We start from the raw sequence: 19,795 nt of genomic DNA on the forward strand, positions 1-19,795 counted from the left end.
AATATGTCGAAATTGGAGTCTGTAAAATAGAAGTAACCCCCCCCAACCCCTCAAAAAATGCAATTGTTAGCTTTTAATCTATTAAAAGAACAGCAAAAATGGTAAGTATTCCATATACAATTATAGCATTGTTAAATTCCACTTCAGTAATTCTAAAGTGTCCTGTTATTTCCCTGTCGTGACCAGTCTTCACCAGTAGGTGTCGGCACCAGAGCGGAAATCGGCACCAGGCATCTGAGCGTCTGGCGTTGTCGCCCCCTGCTGGAGTCCCGCCACGGTACAAGATGCACCCCCGTGACGCTCAGTTTGTCCTTTTTGTTCTTCGTGTAGAATCTTTCTGCCTGTGTGTGTCCCGGCTGCGCTTGGCCACGATGACCCTTTTCAATGGCCGCCTTCCGACGTGTCTGCGGCGGCGAGAATGACTCCGCGGAGCCGCTCGCTGTCGAAAGCGGAGCTCGGCTGATTTATGCCGGCCTGGAATAGCTTCGGCGTGCGGCTCCACTGCACGCTGTGAGGTATCACAACACACGCGCACATGGGCCTCGTGTACGCGTGCGTACCTATAAATATTGCAGTATGTCACATAGCCCCTCGAAGCTCACAAAACGGTCGCGTGAAGGAAATGACTGCATAGCATCTCGGCGCGGAGCGCTGCTACCGCGCACACGTTCGACGGCACTTGCACTGCTTGCCCTTTTGAACTCCGATTGATTTATGGCTCCACCCGTTCACTTTTTTTTTTTTTAACCACTGGTGGCTTTCAGATTTTGATTTTCATTTTTTGAACAAAGCTTCGTATTTTTAACACGCCTTTTTTGAATAGCGCTCAACTGTACCGTATAAAAGCACACATGAATAACATTGAGCTTCCGCAAACGACGAAAACGTGAGCAGCAGCAAACGCAAGGCTGCCTAACTTGTAGTTGTTCCTTGTTGTCCTCGAGGTGGTTGGCAAAGCATCTGGATGGCGCACGAGCGCCGCCAACCGCTATTGTCCTTCCATTGCAAGGACACTGATGTGAATCGGTTTTGGGCCGATGTTGTGAAGTCTGCTGGCGCCATTTTAAATTAAAAATTTCACTCATTTTTTTTATGGCCCCATCCAGCCACTGTTTTCATTTCGTCATTTACGTGAAGCCGCCCCAGGAATAGTCGCCATACTCGCCTTTATTCAAAGGCGGTTTTGCAATAGCAGCAGCTGGCCAAAAGGCGACATTTACGAGACTTTCGACGGAAGATTCTGCGGTGAAACGATAAAAACAATGAGCCCCCGGCTCCCCGGCCGCCCCCCTTCCCCCTCATTGTCAGACACACTAATTGACATGATGCAATTTGCCAAGCGTTCGACAAGTGCACTGAAAATTTGTTTTTGAGTTCCAGCAGGCGCGCTGGAAAAACCGCGCCGACCCTTGCGCGTTACCGCGAAAACGATAAAACACGCGCGCCTCCGCTTGGCTTCATTTCTTCCATTTGAACATCCGACAGGCAAAAAGTGGAATACTTTCAAATCCTCGCATGTGGATCAACTACAACGGAGAGCATCTTATATTTATTAGTGCCTTCTCCTCAATTTCAGGGAATAAAAATGGAACGAACAGTTCTGTATTCCAATTACTTCCTTTGGGTGGGGGGGGGGGTGAGATTTTAGTGTCACAAGCATCACATTTAATCTGGAGAAGGGAGGATTAATGGCTTTCCTAATCAAGCATCCTCATGTGACCCTGCTTGGGCGCACGGACATAACTGGCACTTTGCAACGTAGAAATCGATAGTTCCACTCAAAATAACACACACACACACGCGGACCAAAATAAATTTGCAGCAATTCCCCATATTTCCTGCCGATTTATCTATCAAGATGGACAGAATATTTTGTTGTGTAGCAGTTTTCAACCCCCTAGCTTTTAACAATCTGCAATAGAACATGGAATGATTTTTACGTGATTCATTTATTGTACGAACCGTCTTCCTATGCAGCATCCGTTTTTTTTTTCAGTACTCTCTAAAGTTGAGTTTCCTCCTTCCTAATCGGCATAACGAGCTGAGACCGAAAGCCTCATCTCGATCTTCTACTCAAAAGCTGTGCTCGTGTCAAGTCCAACGTGACGCGACGCCGTCTTTGACTGGCGCCTGTTTGTTGTCTAAGCTTGAATTTCGACACGGATGTGTGCGGGGGCAGGAAACGGTTGGGTGGATGGCTGGATTATTTATGATGAATGCACTTTGCACAAAAGAAATGACTTTGACAAGAAATGATGCGCAGGGCCCAAAAAGTCGGGAAGCGTGGACGCGCGGGCTCGCCACTTGCTGCCAAACAGGGTCATCTTGGGATCTCAAAGCAGCTTTCGGTGTCGTCATCAGCATCAGCATCATCATCATCATCATCATCATCATCATCATCATCGTGCTCCTGCGCATGCGCTTTGACCCACTTCCCCGCCTTGAGCGTGTCTTTCGGCTTCGCGGCCGATGCATGCCGGGAGGGACGCACGCTCGGCTGTCCTGCTTTGCGATTGGCTCTCGCCGCGCCAAGCGCGGCCTCCTCTTTGAAGCCCCGCGTGCGCTGTCATTGCTCAGTGGCGCCCCCTTGCAACCCCCCCCCATTCCCCACCGCCACCTCGCGCTGCAACATGTGTCAGCTTGCAAGGTGACACCGACCCGAGATCGGCCTCATGCGCGGCCACGGCGGGCGCGTTTGCGATCGTGAGCGTTTGGTCACGGAGCGAAACGTTGCGCGATCAAAACTCGTTCGCGCGACACGAAGAAACGGCGAGTCGAGCCTGTTCAGAGAAGCAGAAGGGAAAAAAAAAGCAGAAAGAGAGAGAGAGGGAAAAAAGAGCGAGAATGACGTGATTTGAACGCGTGCCCAAAAATCCTTAATGAATAACTTCGGAGGCGCGCGAGGCTGAACGCCGGCCCAGCTGTTTCCTGCTCCATGTGTGTAATGTTCGATAAATGTGAGGGATTTTCTCGCTAAATCCGTCTCCTGTTCGCTAAATCTCACTTCTCTCCAAAACGAGCGTGCGCAATGGAACAAAAGTGGGAATGTTGAGATGTGACATTGGCCCCCGGTGCGCGCATCTCGTCCGCTTTTTCTGCCCCGCTTGTTGTTCTTCCTTCCTTCCTTCCTTTCTCCTCCTCCTCCTCCTCCTCCTCCTTATTTTCTTTTTCCCTTCTTTTCTCCGTTTTTTAATGACTTGAAACAAGTCGACTTCTCGCCGGCCTTTTTTTTTTTTTTTTTTTTTTTGCTTGCGGAGACCCGCGGGGATGTCCTGCGCTCTTTCCTCCCTCCGGTGGCATTTATGGGACGTCCTCAAGGTAACTCGTACCTGCTCCGCGCGCGCACTTTTCCGATTATTTTCATGATGTGCTTTTATTTTCAGCACATGACGTGCGCATCCGTAAGTTTATTCCCACTCGCATGCAATCTTCGTGTGCATTTCTGTCTGCCGTCTCTTTCCGTTGTCGGACAAATTGCATCGCTACGATGGGCTTTTTTCCCCCCCCTCCATTGACGGGAGTAATGCGCACACTTTTGTATTGTTTGTTTGTTTTTTCAGGATTGAGGCTTCCGTTTCTGTGCAAAAGGACCCTGGGGGCGTTTATGATGTTTTATTGTATCACCGGGCCGGTTTTTCCTCTGCGCGGCTGTCGGTGCTCGCCGCGTTTCTTGCGCGTATTTACGCACGACTAGACAGCATTTTTTTTAATGGGTGGGAGGGGGCACATTCAGCCCGCGGCGTTGTTAAAGTTTCACCCAAAGTGTTTCTTCGTGTCATTCTTTGAACTTTTTTTTTTTTTTTTTTTTTTTTTTTTTTTTCCTCCAAGCGCGAGGTGGCGCTTTCCGCGCCACCTCGCGCCCGGTGATGCTCTCGCCGCCTCTCACTTTCTCTCTCTTTGCTCCCCCCGGCAGAATGCGATGTGCTGGATGTCCCGTAGCCACACCCTCTCACTACTGCTGTGCGTCCTTAGCCTGACTCCGGCGGCCTCAGGGGCGCGGCCAGAGACGCTGTGCGGGGCGGAGCTGGTCGACACGCTGCAGTTTGTGTGCGGAGAGCGGGGCTTTTATTTCAGTAAGTGCAACCGCCGGCGTGCGCGCGCGCTCCCAGCTTATTTTTTATTCATGAAGCCGCTCTGCAAGGGCTGACCGAGCTCATCAATAAAAAAGCACCCGGGTTGACATTCACATCCGTTCCGGAAGATGCTCCCCCGCCCCGCCCCGCCCCGCCCGTCCCATTTCCTCACACCTGCAGTGGACGTTCATCCCGCTGTCCTTTGCTCAATTGCTCAACACATTGGAGAACAATCTCCCGCACGCTCTCTTCTCATGCGGAGCCGTTACAGGTGAGAATCACGGTGACCTCGGCCAACCCCCGCCTTTTGGAAATGGAAAGCTTTAAAATTCCAGCCCCAGCGTGACAAAAAAAAAAAACCCTCTCCGGGCCCGTCTTTTCATTTTTGTCAATCGCCGTCTCCGGTGTTCATCGGCTGCGAACATCAGCTGAATTGAGCCGGCGTGCCAGAGAATCTCCCCCCCCCCCCCCCCCCCGCGGAGTGCGGCGCCGACGCTCGGCGGACTAGCGGGAGCCCCGAGAGCCACGCGCGCGGCACACGGGACTCGAAACCGCCGAAAGCGAGCGGAGAAAGATGATGGTGGGTGTCGAGTGGCAGATCAGGGAAAGTCTTTAAGTGGGGGCGGGGGCTGTCAGAAACTTCATGTTTTCCACCCGAGGAGAGGAAAAGTACCCAAAGAAAAGCAGGAGTTAAATCTCGGCTTGTTCCATTCCACTTGCTTCCTTCCCTGCAGTGAAACATGGCATTGCCGTCCGTCCTTGTTTCTCAACCCGGAATGTGTCCCAAAAAAAAAGAAAAAAATCCCTCACAACCCCATCACGCTGATAATCGATGGGGGCCGGCGTGCCGCTTTGACATCCATTAGTGAGGCTTTGGTCCCATCCCAAAGCTGCGAGAGATTTTTTCCACACAACGTTTGGCAGCTGCCAATTCCAGAAAGATGTTTCTGGGAGGGGGGGGGGGGGGTCGCAGGATCTCGAGTGCTTTTGCGCTTGCATTCTTTTCACTTTATGAAGTGAGCAATTAGCCGTGCCGGGTCAGGTGTTTTTTTTTTTTTTTTTTTTTTTTTTTTTTTAGTTGTGAAGCTAAAGGTCAGCTAATTGAACCAAAGCTTTGCTAACATGAGGCCGGACGATCCGAGCCACCTTCTGAAGCAACTACTCGGGGTCTCGGTACCGCCTGCGATTGACAAACGTGAGTCGCGGTGGTCCCGGGCCGCCGCCCTCTTTGGGAGATTCCGCCGGCGGAAAGCGCACTTGTGCGCGAGGCGCGCTTGACTCGCCGCCATTGCCGCTCGATTGACTTGTCAGCGGGCTCCTCTCGCGCCGCCGCCTGCTCACTTCATCAAGGCCGCACGCCTCGCCGCCTCAGACCGCCGAGGCGTGCTCGCGGGCTTTTGGGGAGGAAGGCGGCGGCCCGCCGCTCTCAGTTTTTGCACGTCACGCATTCCTCGGAGGACTTTGTGCAGGGGATGGAGTCGGCATCCGGCTGACGCGACACTTTTGCGTCTGCGCTTTGGACAACAAACGTTCCGCTGCTCGATGTGGCAGCTGGAGGAGGGAGGCTACGGGACCCCCCCCGTTTGCCCACGGGCCTGCCCGCAGCAATCTGTGAGCACTGGGGTGTCCTCAAATGGAGCGCTGCCCTCGCGGCTTTTGGGTCAGCTCACCTCCCTCTCGATGGCCAATGGCACTTGTGGCCGAATGGCGTCGGAGTGCACCTTGCCGCTCGCTCGGCCGCAGACTCCGCTGCTGGAGGGCCACCAACAAGCTTCTGAACGGCAGCGAGCCCTGCCCGTCCAAAACTCTGCCGGCCGCGCCCGCCAGTGGTGGTGACAGTGCCAGCTTTCTGCCAGTGACGCTTGTTGGGGGGGGGGGGGGGGGTTCCCCCAAACCCCCATTTGGATTCCCGGTGGTGCGCTACTCGTCTTGTCCGACAGACCCGCGAAGAACATGAGCGTGTTTTCCTCGCTCCCGTTTTCATGGTCAAACGGATGCGACGGCACCTTCACCAAAGACTCCAAATCGGTTCTGCGACCGAGCTCGGCGCTTCAATTCGCTTTTTCTCTCCTGAGATGACTTGATTGATCTGATCCAGACTTCACCCACTCAGTGATATCCGAAGCCGGGGGGGGGGGGGCGGGCAGCGGCCGAGTTGAAGCGCAAACGTTGGCCACGGCCGGCCGTTGAGCGATGGCTCATGATGCGCTCAACGCGGCGCGGGCCTTGTTTGTCTTTCCTGCGCGGCCTCGCGTGGGCGCAGCGGCCGCGCATCGCTGCCGCATTTTGCCCCGTCTTGCAAAATGAGCGCGTTTCAGCAAGGTTTGGAAAATGAGCTCCTCCTGCCGGGTCCCCGCTCGTCTCGCTTGGCGGTCGCACACACCAGCCGCCGCTGCGATCTGGAGAATCCATTTGGGCGGCGTCCAGTTTTGAGGACAGCCGGCGCTCAAGTGTTCCCATCCCGTCTGCTTGTGTTGGCCCGCCGACGTTTGCGCCTCGCGGACAGCGCCGATCCACCTTACGCGTGTCGCTCAGGCTCGAGGACGACGCGCTTTCTGCCCTGACGGGATAACCAAATACTTAGCCGGGTGGAAACAAACCGCGGTAGCGCAAGAATCCACATCAGTCGTCACTTTTTCCAATTTATTGCTCTGACCTAGAAATGGCAAGTCGCTCTTCGGAGAGCTTCTGCCGCTGGACCGGGATGCCGCTGCTGCGAATCTGAGCCTGTTCTGGGAGGCTTTTTTTTTTTGGGTTGTTTTTTCTGGCTTCAAGCGTCTCCCGTAGTGCCGGGCCACTTTCGCGTTTAAGGTGAAACGTTTGCTCTGGAGTGAGCGTGAGAACCGTTACCGCTCTCTCGATGTGCTCCGAATGAACCGTCCCGAAAAAAAAAAAGGAAAGGAAAATGATGACCAGATGGAGGAGAAAATCCCTCCGTCGTAGCGAATTGTTTTCAGCGCTTTTTCTTTTTTTTGGGGGGGGGGGGTGTTTTTTTGCACGGAGGCTCCCCGCACAGGTGGAAGCGACGCAGGAAATTGGTCTGGGCGGCCGTTGGCCTTCGCTCGATTTGACTCGGGGAAGCTCCCGATGGAGAACGTGCAAACAGCGCGTCACATGCGTGCGCGCAAACGGCGAGGCCTTGGCCCTCAGCGGCGGCGGATTAGGAGGGATTACGGGATGATCAGGCTCCCCGTCCCTCCCTGCGGCAAACCTGAATGCCCGGCCAAGTGCAAAGGAAGACCTCCCGAGTCGTCAGCATCTCAAAAGAGCTCAAAGCCCTCGTGAAAAGCAGCGACGGGGGGGGGGGGGGATTCTTTTCAACAAGAATTCTCTCCCGCCGCATACTGAAGTTGTGTGGATCCGCTGGAGACGCTCGATGGAGGATTGGCCGAGCCCCAAAGTAACGTAACGTGCGTTGCAGTCGTCCATCTGAGATGCGACGAAGGCACGAGGGACCGTTTGAGCGCCGCTCACCACAGAAACGAGAGACTCGACCTTAGCCCCCCCCCAATGGCCCGATGGATTCATGGACATCTCCTTAGCGTCGGTACGGCACGAGGGCTTTTTCAAGGGATCGTTTTGGCGGCGTTCAAAAGTGTCCCGGAACGGTTTTTGCAAACGGAGACGATCCGAAGCAAAATCGTCTCCATTTGTGACGTTTCCTCGCGTTTGCGGGGCCGCGGCTAAAACGGGTCGCGAATGGCCGGTTAATGCGATCAGCGTGCTCCTTTTGGACGGCGCCGCGCTTGATGTATTGGTACAAGCTGGCCTTGGAAGGCGATCGCGTTTTCCCAATCGACCGGGGCCTCTTCAACTTTTACACCGAGGACAAGATGTCCAAAAGATGACTGGATCTGACGCACGAAACGCACTCGTCTTTACGACGACACGGCCCGCTCCAAAACCAGCAGCTCCTCGCGCTCCCGCTCGGCCATAAAGCGTCCTCTGCGTCGGCCCGCTCCCAAGAATCTTTGGGTTTTGAGGAACACCGTGACCAGACCGTAAAAGTCAAGAAGCTCGGCGTGCCCTTCTGGAATGACGGCGGAAGGAGAATCCAAGCCGTCGATGCTTCCCTCCAGAGCCGCCGCTCGGAACCGGGACGCCTCGACCGCTACCGTTTGGTTTCGAGGTGGGCCGGGGCCCCGGCTCACCGAGCCGCTCGGAGAGGAAATCGCGCGGAGGGAAAAAAAGTCGGCGGCTCCCGAAGCGGGAAAAGTGTCAATCCGGCGACGCGCGGCTGGAAAAAAACCCAACAGCGCCTCGTCCGGGCGCCCTGCCGCCTCCGCGGATGGCACGCCGTCGGAAAACTGGCCGGGAGATGCTTGTTGTTTGCGCGGGATTACTTACGGGCATTATCCGTGGAAGCCAAAGCGTATAAAGCTTTCAGACCTGATTATTATCATCTGCATGGGTTTTTTTTTTTTTTTTTTTGGTGTGTTTTTTTTCTCGATCTGCCGCTGCTGATTATCTGACAATTTACAAGCGATGCCAGCTGATTTGCCCCCCCCCCCTCCCTCTCCCCCACTCGTCCAGCTGCTCGGCCGGCGGGGTTGCCAGCTATTTGGGGGGGGGATAACAGCGGATGTTAATTTGCGAGGCTTTTTGTAATGAGGCCTGGACGGCCGCTTGGCACGGGACTCTCGTTATATAATCTCCCGCATCGGGGGGGGGGCGATGTCACACTTCTCAAACTCAATTATTCCTCGTCCTTCTATTTCTTGAGAGAATTTGCCGATCTTTCGGGAACGACGTCCAAATCGCCGCTTAAAGCCCAACTTTGTCGCATCCGCGATGTTTGCTTGCGCGCCCGCAGGTAAGCCGACCGGCTACGGCCCCAACGCCCGGCGGTCGCGGGGCATCGTGGACGAGTGCTGCTTCCAGAGCTGCGAGCTGCGGCGGCTGGAGATGTACTGCGCGCCCGCCAAGACCAGCAAGGCCGCTCGCTCGGTGCGCGCCCAGCGCCACACGGACGCGCCCGGGGCAGCCAAGGTCGGCGGCGCCGGACACAAGGCCGACAGGGGCGCCGACCGGCGGGCGGCCGCGCCGACGGACAAGGCAAAAAACAAGAAGGTGAGCGAACGGCGGAAAGACGGAAAGCGCATCGCGATCGGTCCGCCGTGTGTGTGAATCCTCTCCGCTTCTCCCCGCAGAGACCTTCACCCGGACCCGGTCACTCAGCCTTTAAGGTACGCTCTTCGGCTCCTCCCTTCCGCCGTTGGACACTCGCGCGTTTCTTCGGAAGAGGCCTCGTGTGCGCGTTTGCTTCTGTTTCTGCTGCTTTTGGGGGAAAAAAATAAATAAAAAGCATTAGCGGGCGAAGGAACTAAGTGGTTTTGGCGGTCGAGCGAGTGGCACTCCCGCTCCTCTCTGCCACTGCGCATTCCGCACTGGCGTCGCGCCTGATGCATGCCAGGGTATCGCGCTCCTCTCGAGCGCTGACGCGACATCCTGCGGCCGGGACGGCGGAGTCGCCGGGTGCGAGGGGGGGGGGGGGGGGAAACAAATGCCTCAAGGCCTAACTCTTTGACCGAGCGTATTTGCCGGGATTCTTGCCCTGTGGATTTCGATTTGATTTATCTGAAGTCCAAACCTGGACGCCAGAGCCAGACAAAAAGTCTCCAGGAAGCGCTGCTCAAAAAAGACATCCGAAATCAATCCCTGAATTTTCTCTGAAAATTCAGCCCTCCAAACTGGGGGGAAAAAAAGTCTTCCATGTTGGTCTGGAGCAGTGAATTTAGGTTCCTTTGGGACATATCCATGTGACCCTTTTCCGGGCGGGCTCTTTTTGCTAAGTGTACTTCTCTCTACCCCCCCCCCCCCCCCCCCCTGCAGGAAGTGCATCTGAAAAACTCAAGTCGAGGTAACACCCCAGGCCGAAACTACCGAATGTAGGCGAGGAGAGAAGGCCGTGGCCTTCCCCGAACCGCCCCCCCCTTCCTTCCCCCGCTGCCCCCCCCCTGCCCCCAAACGGTTGTCCGTAAACCACGCCGGCAACGTGACGAAAGGATGGAGGGAGGGGAGGCTCCCACGGATGTTGTCTTTGTTTCGGACGCTGCAGCGTCCGAAATGCGGATCCGTTCTTTGTAAAAGCGACGCCACAGACGCTCGTTTAGCTGCTACCACACAAGTCAGTCGGCAGACAAGAAACATTTCCAATTCTCTCACCATTCACCCATCGAGCATCGCAGAGGTTGTTGTTTTTTTTTTTTTTTTTAACAAAACCCTAAAAACCGAGGTGGCTCATAGTCGGATATTTAACGCAGATAGCTTTTTTTTTTTTTTTTTTTTTCCCACGACTTTCAGGTGCAGTCTGTGATTCAAACACTGACGACAGACCTGTAGAGCAGCGGTTGTCAAACTTTTTGGGATCCGGGATGAAATACTTTTTCATGCCAATTCACCCTAACTGCCCAAAAAGTCATCATTTTATTATTTTGTACAATAATAACCGCAGATTTTTTTTTTGAAAAATATTTTTCATTATAATAATACATAAATTATCTGGGAAAAAACTAGGACTTTATTTCTGGTATGATGCACCTTCGGAGAAAAAAAACCCAAAAATTATTTCAGCGGAGATGTCACATTTTTGAGATACAATCGAGATTTTAATTGGCCCAAAGCTGAGGTAGGGAGGAGCTTGTACATTTCCAAGCAACACAACCTCATTTCGTGCAAACATTTTTTTTGTCTGGGCACCTCAGTTTGAGAACCGCTGCAAAATAGGGACCATTTCCAGCCACGCTGCACTGGTAGCCCCCCCTTAGCGTTGAAAAAAACCCCCCAAAACACAACAAAATAAACAAAACACAACTGGTCAAGTCAATTATTCTCCTTTCGCAGTGCTTGTCAGAAGTGGCTCACCTGCGGATTCAAAGTGCGCTTGGGCGGGTACTGGCAGAAGGCGCGTGCGCGCACGCACACACACACACACACACACATACGAAACGCAGACCAAATTGGATTCGGGCTCGGAAGTGAAGTGAAAAGGGGCGTTCAAGGTTGATCGCAAGGACTTCATGATTTGTGTTGGGTCCGACGCACGCACGCACGCGCGCGCGCAGACACAGAACAAACAAACTAACAAACACACCAACCGATTGTCACGGTCATCGCTCCGCCTGCGTATAATCCTGAACGCGTATGCTATAATCTATGCATTACTATTTCCTATATGAACAAGTGTCCACTGTATAATGGTGCTACTTTGTGACGGACAGGTGGGCGAGGGGGTGTAGGGGGTCGTGGAGGGGAGAGGGGGGGGGGGTGGGGGCTTCCCTTCTGCACAGCCTAGTGGCCGCCCATGGAATTGTCTTTGTTTATTTGGTGGCGAGATCTGTCAAAAGAGCAACAGATTGTGGCGGAAATGCCTTTTTTTTTTTTTTTTTTTTTCCTACTGTTTCTTAAATTATTTCAACGACGCCCGAGGGCCCGGAATGCCCCCAAAATTAACTCATAGCTCCACAAAAAGTACTGTGAAGTGAAACGAGCCCCGCTAATGCTACGGGATCGCCTGCTATGTTACAAAGGTCGAACCCAAGCGAAGGGGCGTGGTTAAAGCGAGACGACGTAACATTTGGACGCCGTTCGGCATTAAAATGAATTAGCTTAGCTTCTAGCAAAAGCAAAGCGTGAGATGGCGAAGCCCGTCGGCCGCAGTGACGTCGTCTCCCTTTCGGTCCGCCCTCGTGCGCTTTCAATGTCTTTGAGTCAACAGATCTTTGTCGGAACTTCCTGTCATTTGAGCGTTTCAAGCACTTTTGATCGCAAACGCGGAACAAGCCAAAGACGTTTTGGATTCCCAATCGGCGCCTCGTGTTGACAACTGTCATCGCTAATTGTTCAAGCGCGATGACGAAGAAGACAACCGCCGTTCTGCTCGCGGCGCCCCGTTGCCTTCCCGTCGTGATTGAAAAGAAAAAAGTGACAAATTGTTCACCATTCCTGCTGAATAAACCACTTGTCAACTTCACAGAGAGTGTGTGGAGCCTTTTTTTTGGGGGGGGGGGCAAAGAAGGGAGGAAAGAGAAAATAAGATGCCAGAAAGTGAAGGCGCAGAAGGAAGAAACCTGAGGGGGAGCGAGGCGAGGGAAACCAAAGGGGGGAAGGAAAGAAGGAAGTAAGGAAGGAAAGAAGGAAGTAAGGAAGGAAAGGAACGAGACGCAAAGTGGGCAGGAGGAAGCAGAGAAACCAAAAGGGAAAGAAAGAAAGGCGCGGGAAGGAAGAAAGAAATCCAAGAGAAGGAAGAATGAAAAGAAGGCGAGAAAGGAAGGAAAGGAAGAACGGCTCGTGCAGGGGTGGGGGACTCGGGTTCCGTCCTGCCTGCTTTGCATCCCTCGCTCCTCTGATTCAAATCACCTGATTCCAATGATCGGCTCATCAGCGAGCTCCGAAGAGGCCTGAAACGGGCGGGAACAGTCGAATCAGGTGTGGTGGGGGAGGGAGGGACCCAGTAACCCCCCCCCCTCTCCCCCTTCCCTACCCTGGGGCCAATATTTAATATTTGAAGTGGCATTTGAAGACAGTCGCGTCATCCTCAGCGTTCTTCTCCTTCCAATTATTTCTTGAGCCGATTGGCGGTGTAGCAGGCCGACGGCGGGGGGCGGGGGGTGATGACGCAAGTCGCGTGTTGAAGAAGCTTGCGCAAATGTTCGTCGGCCTCCAGACGCGGCGGCCGTAACCCGAGTCGCAGCGCCGGCTTTAAAGTGCCGCCGCCGCCAGCCAGCGATACTTCCCGAGAGGTGACGGCCTCTGCCAAGGCAAACAGAACCGCGGGGCGTGGCGGCTCCCGCCGGCCCGAGCTGCCAAGTCAGCGCTTTTTGGTGAGGGGGGGGGGGGGGCGATGCTCGGAGTCAGTCGGGACAGGATATAACCCCCCCCCCCCCAGCCCCCCAATAAAAAACCTTGAGGAGTTGGCTGGCTGACAGGCGGTAGACGGTAGACCGGCACCACCACCCCCCCTCCCTCCCTCCCCCCATTCACGCACACTTCTTCTTTCCTGCTGCCATCCTGGGTGTTATTTCATCCCCGGGAATCAATGATGTGGACCTTCTGCCCCCGTGCTAGTCTTGGAACATTTGCACCCCGACATCAACGGACAGCCGAGGAAGAACTCAACATAACCTGGTGGCATGATCGCAGAGATCTGACTTTTTGACGGTGGGGGGCGGCGGGGGGGGGGTGGTATGGTCCCGTTTTTTGAGTGTCAGGAGGCAGTGGAAATTCACTGAGGCTCCCCGGTGTTGGCTCAGCTGCGGGCTTGAAGAAGCCATGATGTCAGATCCTTGTTTTCCTTGGAGAGCTCCTCATCAGCTGCATTGTTTCCAGGAAAGCGCGGGGGCTCTTCTCAGGGGCAACCCACAAGAAACCGCAACACGTACCTACGGCGCGCTGCGCTCTCTCGCCAAAAAAAAAAAAAAAAACACACAAGAAGACGACTGGCGGTGCTGATGTCACACTTGTGAGGTTTGCCGTGATTGATGAAAATGTGAACAGATGAGCTTTTCTAGGAACGTTCGGAGAACCGCAATGGATGTGGACTTGGGGGAACTGTCGTCAGAAACGATTGAAATATTCTTGGCGCCCGATGGAAGAAACACGGCTTGGGTTCCGGGAGCTCTTTGCGCCGAGAACTGAAACATCCTGCGCTTTGGGGAGAGCGAGCGTGAAGTAGCAACTCTGGGACTTAGAGACTCCGCCGGGCCGCCCGTCAGGGCCGCGGCTGAAAAAAAAGAAAAAAGGGCACAGGTAGGGTGCAACGGCGGGAGGGCCCGACCTGGCGTTTGTTCCTCTGAGTAGGCGGCATTGTTATCGGCGCGACCGCCGTGCGGAAGAAGGCCTGCTGGTTGGCGAGGCATTCACATCTTTGCGCTCCGTAATGAAGCGCCCACCTCTCACCTTGCCCCCCCGACACCCATTACATCCGCACAAAGGGGACAAAAATGACTCCATTCGGCAGCCCATCAAAGGGGGTCCGCCGCTTCCGGGCGACCTTTCGCCGTCATCTCATCGGGAGCCGTGACGATCCTCTGCCGCGGGCCGTTAAAAACCCGGGCGAGCCGCGTCGGGGGCCAGTCGAGGACTCCGTCGTCCAAGCGACAAGATGTCCCGCGTCCGCCACGCCGTCCTGGCTCTGCTGCTCCTCTCCAACCTCAGCGGACGAACGGTCGCCGGCACCGCCGACAAGGATGAGCTGAGCGCGCCCGTGCGGGACGACGGCGACGCCGCCGCCGCCGCCGCTGCCGCCCTCCGGGCGAACTGGATGTGGGACGTCGCGGATGAAGACGCAAAGCCCAAAGTGCTCCTGTTGGCGGTAGGCGGCAGAAAAGAATGACGTGCTTTTTTTTTCTTTTCTCATCAATCAATCTTTGATTCGGAACCAGTTCTCAGCTTGATGAGTTTACTGTGTCAAGACGTTCTCGCAAAAGATAAAAGCTCCACATCTTCTTCTTCTTTTTTTGTCTTTCAGGGCACGAGGCGGAGAGGATCGCGTTTTCCCGCTTTCGACCAGCGACTTCCTGCGTTGGACGAGCCTCGCTGGAGGGAAAATCCAGTTGCGGAGAAAATCGACCGCCGGGACACCGACATCGACGGTGAGTAGCCGTCGATGCTCTCCAACAATCCGGAAACCTTCCACGCAACGTAGCCCAATTCTTCTGTGTGTGTGTTTTCTCTTTGTGCAGTGTTGCGCTGTATGATCGGACGAGTGTACCGGCCCTGCTGGGGAGGGACATAAACACGGGCAGAAGAATGCGTTCGGACAACAAGTGTGTAAAAGCAAATAAAACTTTATTGAAAATGAACTCTGCAACATCTTGACAGTGTGCAGTCATCCTTTCAAAACGAGGCTCTCCGGATTGACTTTGCCCCCCCCCCCCACATGAAAGCACCCAAAATGGCCTCAGCTCTGAATTTCAAAATAAGGCTCATTTGAGCTCCTGCTTCCACCACAAAAAAAAGGAAACAAAAAATGGGGCGGGGGGGTGCTCCTTTTTTTTTGCAGTCAAAACGTGGATAATCTTCACACGCCTCAAGTGGAGATTTTCGGCCCTGAATTTTACAGATTAGGCGCCAACCTGAAGCCCCCCCCACAAATGTCGCTCGACCTTTCGTGCGCGACGGCTTGAGCGCAGAGCGTCGAAGCGAGTCTTGCCCAACGTGACATTTTGCCACAAGTTCCGCAAACAAAATCCTCAAGAAGGATCCCGGTCAGACTCTGAAGAAGCCGGTCAGGGTCGTCTGTCCCGCGATCATTTTCTTCTTTTTGGCGGCGCTGCTTTTTACTCTCGATTTCGCCGTCTGCTTCTTCTTCTCCGGAGGCTCGTCGTCACTTGCCGCATCTGCCCGCTTCCTCTTCTTTGCCGTCTTCTTCGGCGCGCGGTCCGAAGCCGGAGCTCGGAGCGGGTTGGCGTCGCCCCTCCCGGGAAGCGGCGCGGGGAGGACCTCGGAAGGTTCGGCTGCACGAAAACATCGGGCCGGTTAAGATGCGGCTGATGTCGCAAAGGGGTGCGGCGGAACGCGAGGCGTTTACCTGCGGGCGCGGCGCCGCTTTCGGCTTTGGGTGCCGGATGCACGCAGGTGGGCACTTGGCTCGAGCTCGGGAAGTGCGGAACGCGATTGAGGGGCGGTTCTTCCTCCTTCCGGTAGGTGCAGGCAAACTGGGATCGGATGGCTCGCGGTCCCGTCTAGATTGGCGAAGCGGGAAATCTCGTGACGCGACTGGGGGTGTCCAATCAGATTTCAGCGTCACTGTCAGCGAATCCGCCTTCATCATCAGTGACGCTGGCCCATGTGATTTCAATTAGCAAATGGGACGCTTTCTCAAGAGGCGTAAAGAAGACGGCAAAGTTGTCACGCTCTCTTGGGTTTGTTTTTTTTCCCGTTCCCGCGATGGCAACGTATTCAGAAAGTATTCTCATGTGACAGACTATAATTAGCAGGCGACAAGTGCGCCGCGACAAGAGGCAACAACGTCGGCTCGGGGGGGGGGGGGAAGGAAGAGATCGGATGTCAGATCCGAAGCACTTCTCAGTTTTGCGGCGACTATTGGCGAGCTTTGGACCCCCTCAAATCCCCCCCCCCACCCGCCCCCACTCTCCCCAGTAGGTGTTTGGATGCCGGCGGACGGTGGGAAGCATCTGTGCAAACGCTAAGATGGCAACTTGGAAGTTACACGGGCGAAGCCAAAGTAAGCGAGCACCAGGCAGCAATGACGGGATGTCAAGACGTTTGGCCGTCCGATTCAATTTGAGGTGGCTCGGATCGCCGCGTTACCTTGGGCTTGAGCGGGTCCGGGCGGCTCTGGGCTCGCTTCTTCAGGGGCTCTGGAGAAGATCCCTTGGACACTTCCGGAGATCTGAGGAGGGAGGAGACGGGGGCCACAAGATGAGGAGATCCACTCCCAATTGTGTCGCCGCCGCGTGAGCGTTTGGCCAACCTGAACAAGGTGACAACGGAGGTGCCCCGGCTCCCGTCGAGTCCGGGCCGGTCCTCGGACAGCAGGTCGGCCTTGTTGGCGCACGGCTGCGCCGCGGCTTCTTCGTCCAGCAGAGCGAGCAGTACCTTCACCGATTCTCGGCCGCCGTACGCCGTGGCGCGATTCACCGCGTGCGCCTTCGGCTGCGGGCGGACGGACGGCCGAGGTCAAGAACCACTCGGAGTCCGTTTCAAAAATCAAGTCGCGAACACGTGGAGAACCGCGTTCACCGCCGGTCGACACCCCCGTCCGTACCCGCGTACGGAACAAAGTCAAGAAGCACGTCTGGAACCCGTCAAAATGGAAGTCGGGAGTTGTGTCGCCAAGATTATGCAGAACAAGCCCGAGAAGCAGTCACCAAGAAGTCGACAGCTGAGTTAGGACCCGAGCCCCCCCACAAACTCAGTCGAGACACAGGAAAGAAACAGCAACCCGACGTGTTTTGAGACCCAGGTCAAGAACAAGTTGAGAGGAAAAAAATGGAGGCAAACAGATCCCAGTCAAGAGCCGAGGTTGATGAAAAGGGCTAACGGAACTAAGTAGGAGGAGTTACCCTGGCGGGGCTGATCCCGGTCCCGGCTGCGCGAGCGCTGTCTTTCTGGACTCGGTGCAGTTTGCAGATTTCCTCCTCCAGCTGCTTTGCTATCTCCTGTGCGGCGGCGCAGACGTCTCCGGAGTCATAACCCTTCACCAGAGCCCCCCGGATGGCACGCACCAACTTGGAGCCGCACACGCTGCAAGGAGACGGCGAATGCAACCATCGAAGATTCAAGTCCAACCCCAAAAACCCAAAACCATGTCAAAGAACAGTCAGTCAAGATCCAGGCCAAGCGTCTGTCAACTTGAAGCGAGTCCAGCTCCCATCCGGAGGGAAAGGATCGCCTTGCGTTCATTTGACCAAGGTTACATCTTGGCAACCACTTTTACCCTATGGAGGGGCCGTGAACTGTCAGCGGAAGACGTTATGACGCACGGTCGCCGACTGTCCCGAGTTCATCCGTGTCTGGTGAACCGAGAGCCCCGATTTGTTTTGCTCCGAACAGTCTGCCCCTCACATGATCTGCAGGCTAAATCATTCCCGATAAGCTCTGCCAGACCCGCGTTGCACGTCCAACATCATCTGCCCTCGTGCACAATTCCATTCACGTGCGCACATAAAGTGCCGGCGTGGACACACACACACACACACACACACACACACACACACACACACACACACACACACACACACACACACGCACACGTGTGCTGTTGTGCTGTTTATGACCAAGTGATTCCAGTGTGTTTTTCTTGTTGCCAAGCAGGTGTTGTTTCCAAAAAATATGGCGCGCATCTGGTACCTGGGGTCCGCCGTCTCCCCGAGGATGTCCTCCAGGTTGTCCAGGAAGCGGACGTAGGCGGAAAGGCCCTTGATGTGCTTCCTGAGCGGGTCCGAAGGTGCCGGCGCATAACCCTTCCCGCCCAGCTGAATGGCCCTCACGAACGACGTCACCGCCTGCCAATGTCGGGGGGAGGAAAACTTTTGACTGGCATGTCCGAGACAGGTTGGCCTTAAAATATGATCTCCTCTTACCGATTTCAAATCGTTTTATTTTTTTTCTTGACTTTCAAAAATAGCAAATTCCACTCTCATATATTTGGTCATTTCATTACTTTTCCCCCACACTTCCTTTTGCTGATTAGTGATGTTTACTTGTTTTCTGGCTTACCAAAAACAGTGACATGCCAGTCCGGCCTGCCGCACGTCTCACGTCGGTAAACGTCTGGCGTCCGAGCGCCCGGCTGGGGACGTCCAGAGTCCGCGCCAAGGCCAGGTCGTCCTTGGCGTTGACCAGCAAGCTCAGGTAGGAGCAGAAGACGTTTCTCATCGCAGATTTGACCTGCCAGTTGCACGCTCGGGATTTAGCGGGTGGTGTTGACGGGGCGGCCGACACTTCCGTGCTGTCTGCTAGGAACTCATATAGCTCGACCTTTTTTTGGGGGGGGAGCAGGAGAAAACGTGAACATTTTTATTTTCACTTCAAGAACATATGACAGTTCATGCAGGATGTCAGGTTCATGTGATGATACACGTCACAATCATTTAAGAGCGTGTCATTGGCGAGCGGGCAGATTCCGATCGAAGCTCAAAAAAAGAAAATGCCCCAGAAAGACTTCGCGACATGCCTTCAAACATACACCGGCGCGCCAAAGGTTCCCGGTGCCCGGCCAGGTGCTGGTGTTCGACTCACAGGGTTGACAAGATCCCCGGGGGGGTCCGAGTGGTCTCCGAGCTGCCGGCACATGGCGAGGACGTGGACCAGATCCACGGCGTTGGAGCGCTTCAGGAAGGCCTCGTACGCTTCTAGGATGACGTCACGTCCCTGCCCAGGCGCAACCTCGTCGTCCAGGGGCCGGAGGCCAAGTTTGTCCAGCAGCAAGCGCTTCCATGCCAACAGGACGTCGCCCAGGGCCGCTCGGAACTCGCCGCCTTGCTGTCGCCAGGAGAGAAAACAGCGAGAGCTGCCCTTCGTCAGCTTTTCGGGTCGCTGCCAGAACGGGGTCACGTGCAAATGTGATGACAGTCAGCTTGAGGCATCGCGTCAAGGCCGGCACGCTGACAATGAGCGGACGCGTTCACGACTGCGAGAGCATTCAGGATTGACTCGCAGCTCTCACACGCACACGCATTCAGCGTATAGATCGCTTTATGAGTCCCAGGAGGGCCATTCACATTTAGGGCCAACCTGTCCTTACGATAAAGATACAAGAAAATACAGAAAAACTCAAGAATAACCGTAGACTGCCTGAAATTGTTTTCACTCACTCGCACTACTGAAATCCGTTCACACATCAAACTGGAGTTGATAGTCGAGTGGTCGACTGTGAGGAGCCAAAATGCGTTCATGACTGTGTGCATGAGAGCATTTCAGTAGCATGCGAGTGAGCGTTTGGTCAAACGGGAATCCTGACTGATGTCCCTCTCGGGCCTTTTGCCGTTTCCAAGTGGTTTGAACTCACCTGCTTATTGACTTGGGCCATGACCAGCTGCAGCACCGTCAGCATGGCGTCAGCCCCGTATACAGTCGTTCTCTCAGAATCCAGCAAGTGGTGGCTCTCTCGCCTAAAAATTCTCACCATCTGCTTCAGACGCTCTCCTATATCCTGCATTGTTCCCTGCAATGAGACATAAAGTTGATATGTTACACGAGTGTCATGGGAGCAGTCACTAATTTGTGATGCATTAATAACCACGTTACAAACGAAA

General features: G+C 54.7%; 3 protein-coding genes across 5 annotated transcripts; 2 read left to right on the forward strand and 1 right to left on the reverse strand.

Annotated features, from left to right (window-relative positions):
* Positions 1–16: 16 nt before the first annotated feature.
* igf1 (insulin-like growth factor 1) lies at positions 17–12,045 on the forward strand. 3 transcript variants are annotated; one of them, XM_086103515.1, is made up of 5 exons: positions 17–515; positions 3,914–4,073; positions 8,887–9,143; positions 9,224–9,259; positions 9,906–12,045. In XM_086103515.1, the coding sequence occupies exons 2-5, from the start codon at positions 3,920–3,922 to the stop codon at positions 9,963–9,965; spliced, it is 507 nt and encodes a 168-aa protein (XP_085959641.1). In that variant the 5' UTR covers positions 17–515; positions 3,914–3,919; the 3' UTR covers positions 9,966–12,045. The 3 variants fall into 3 exon arrangements, with proteins under 3 accessions (XP_085959641.1, XP_085959640.1, XP_085959639.1); XM_086103514.1 differs by lacking the exon at positions 17–515 and adding an exon at positions 1,628–3,318; XM_086103513.1 differs by lacking the exon at positions 17–515 and having other exon boundaries at positions 3,335–4,073.
* Positions 12,046–14,162: 2,117 nt separating this feature from the next.
* pmch (pro-melanin-concentrating hormone) lies at positions 14,163–14,881 on the forward strand. The gene is made up of 3 exons (XM_086103388.1): positions 14,163–14,385; positions 14,542–14,665; positions 14,756–14,881. Exons 1-3 carry the CDS (start codon positions 14,176–14,178, stop codon positions 14,806–14,808), a joined length of 387 nt encoding a protein of 128 aa, XP_085959514.1. The 5' UTR covers positions 14,163–14,175; the 3' UTR covers positions 14,809–14,881.
* Positions 14,841–19,698, reverse strand: parpbp (PARP1 binding protein). The gene is made up of 9 exons (XM_086103387.1): positions 19,549–19,698; positions 18,780–19,022; positions 18,258–18,518; positions 17,889–18,043; positions 17,102–17,282; positions 16,510–16,691; positions 16,347–16,428; positions 15,604–15,757; positions 14,841–15,529 (listed from the first exon to the last, which is right to left on the reverse strand). Exons 1-9 carry the CDS (start codon positions 19,696–19,698, stop codon positions 15,282–15,284), a joined length of 1,656 nt encoding a protein of 551 aa, XP_085959513.1. The 3' UTR covers positions 14,841–15,281.
* Between the last annotated feature and the right edge of the window lie 97 nt (positions 19,699–19,795).

This window comes from Hippocampus guttulatus, chromosome 22, assembly GCF_054856545.1.
Source record: "Hippocampus guttulatus isolate MCC_2025c chromosome 22, RoL_Hgut_1.0, whole genome shotgun sequence".
In the NCBI taxonomy this organism is placed as follows: Eukaryota; Metazoa; Chordata; class Actinopteri; order Syngnathiformes; family Syngnathidae; genus Hippocampus; species Hippocampus guttulatus.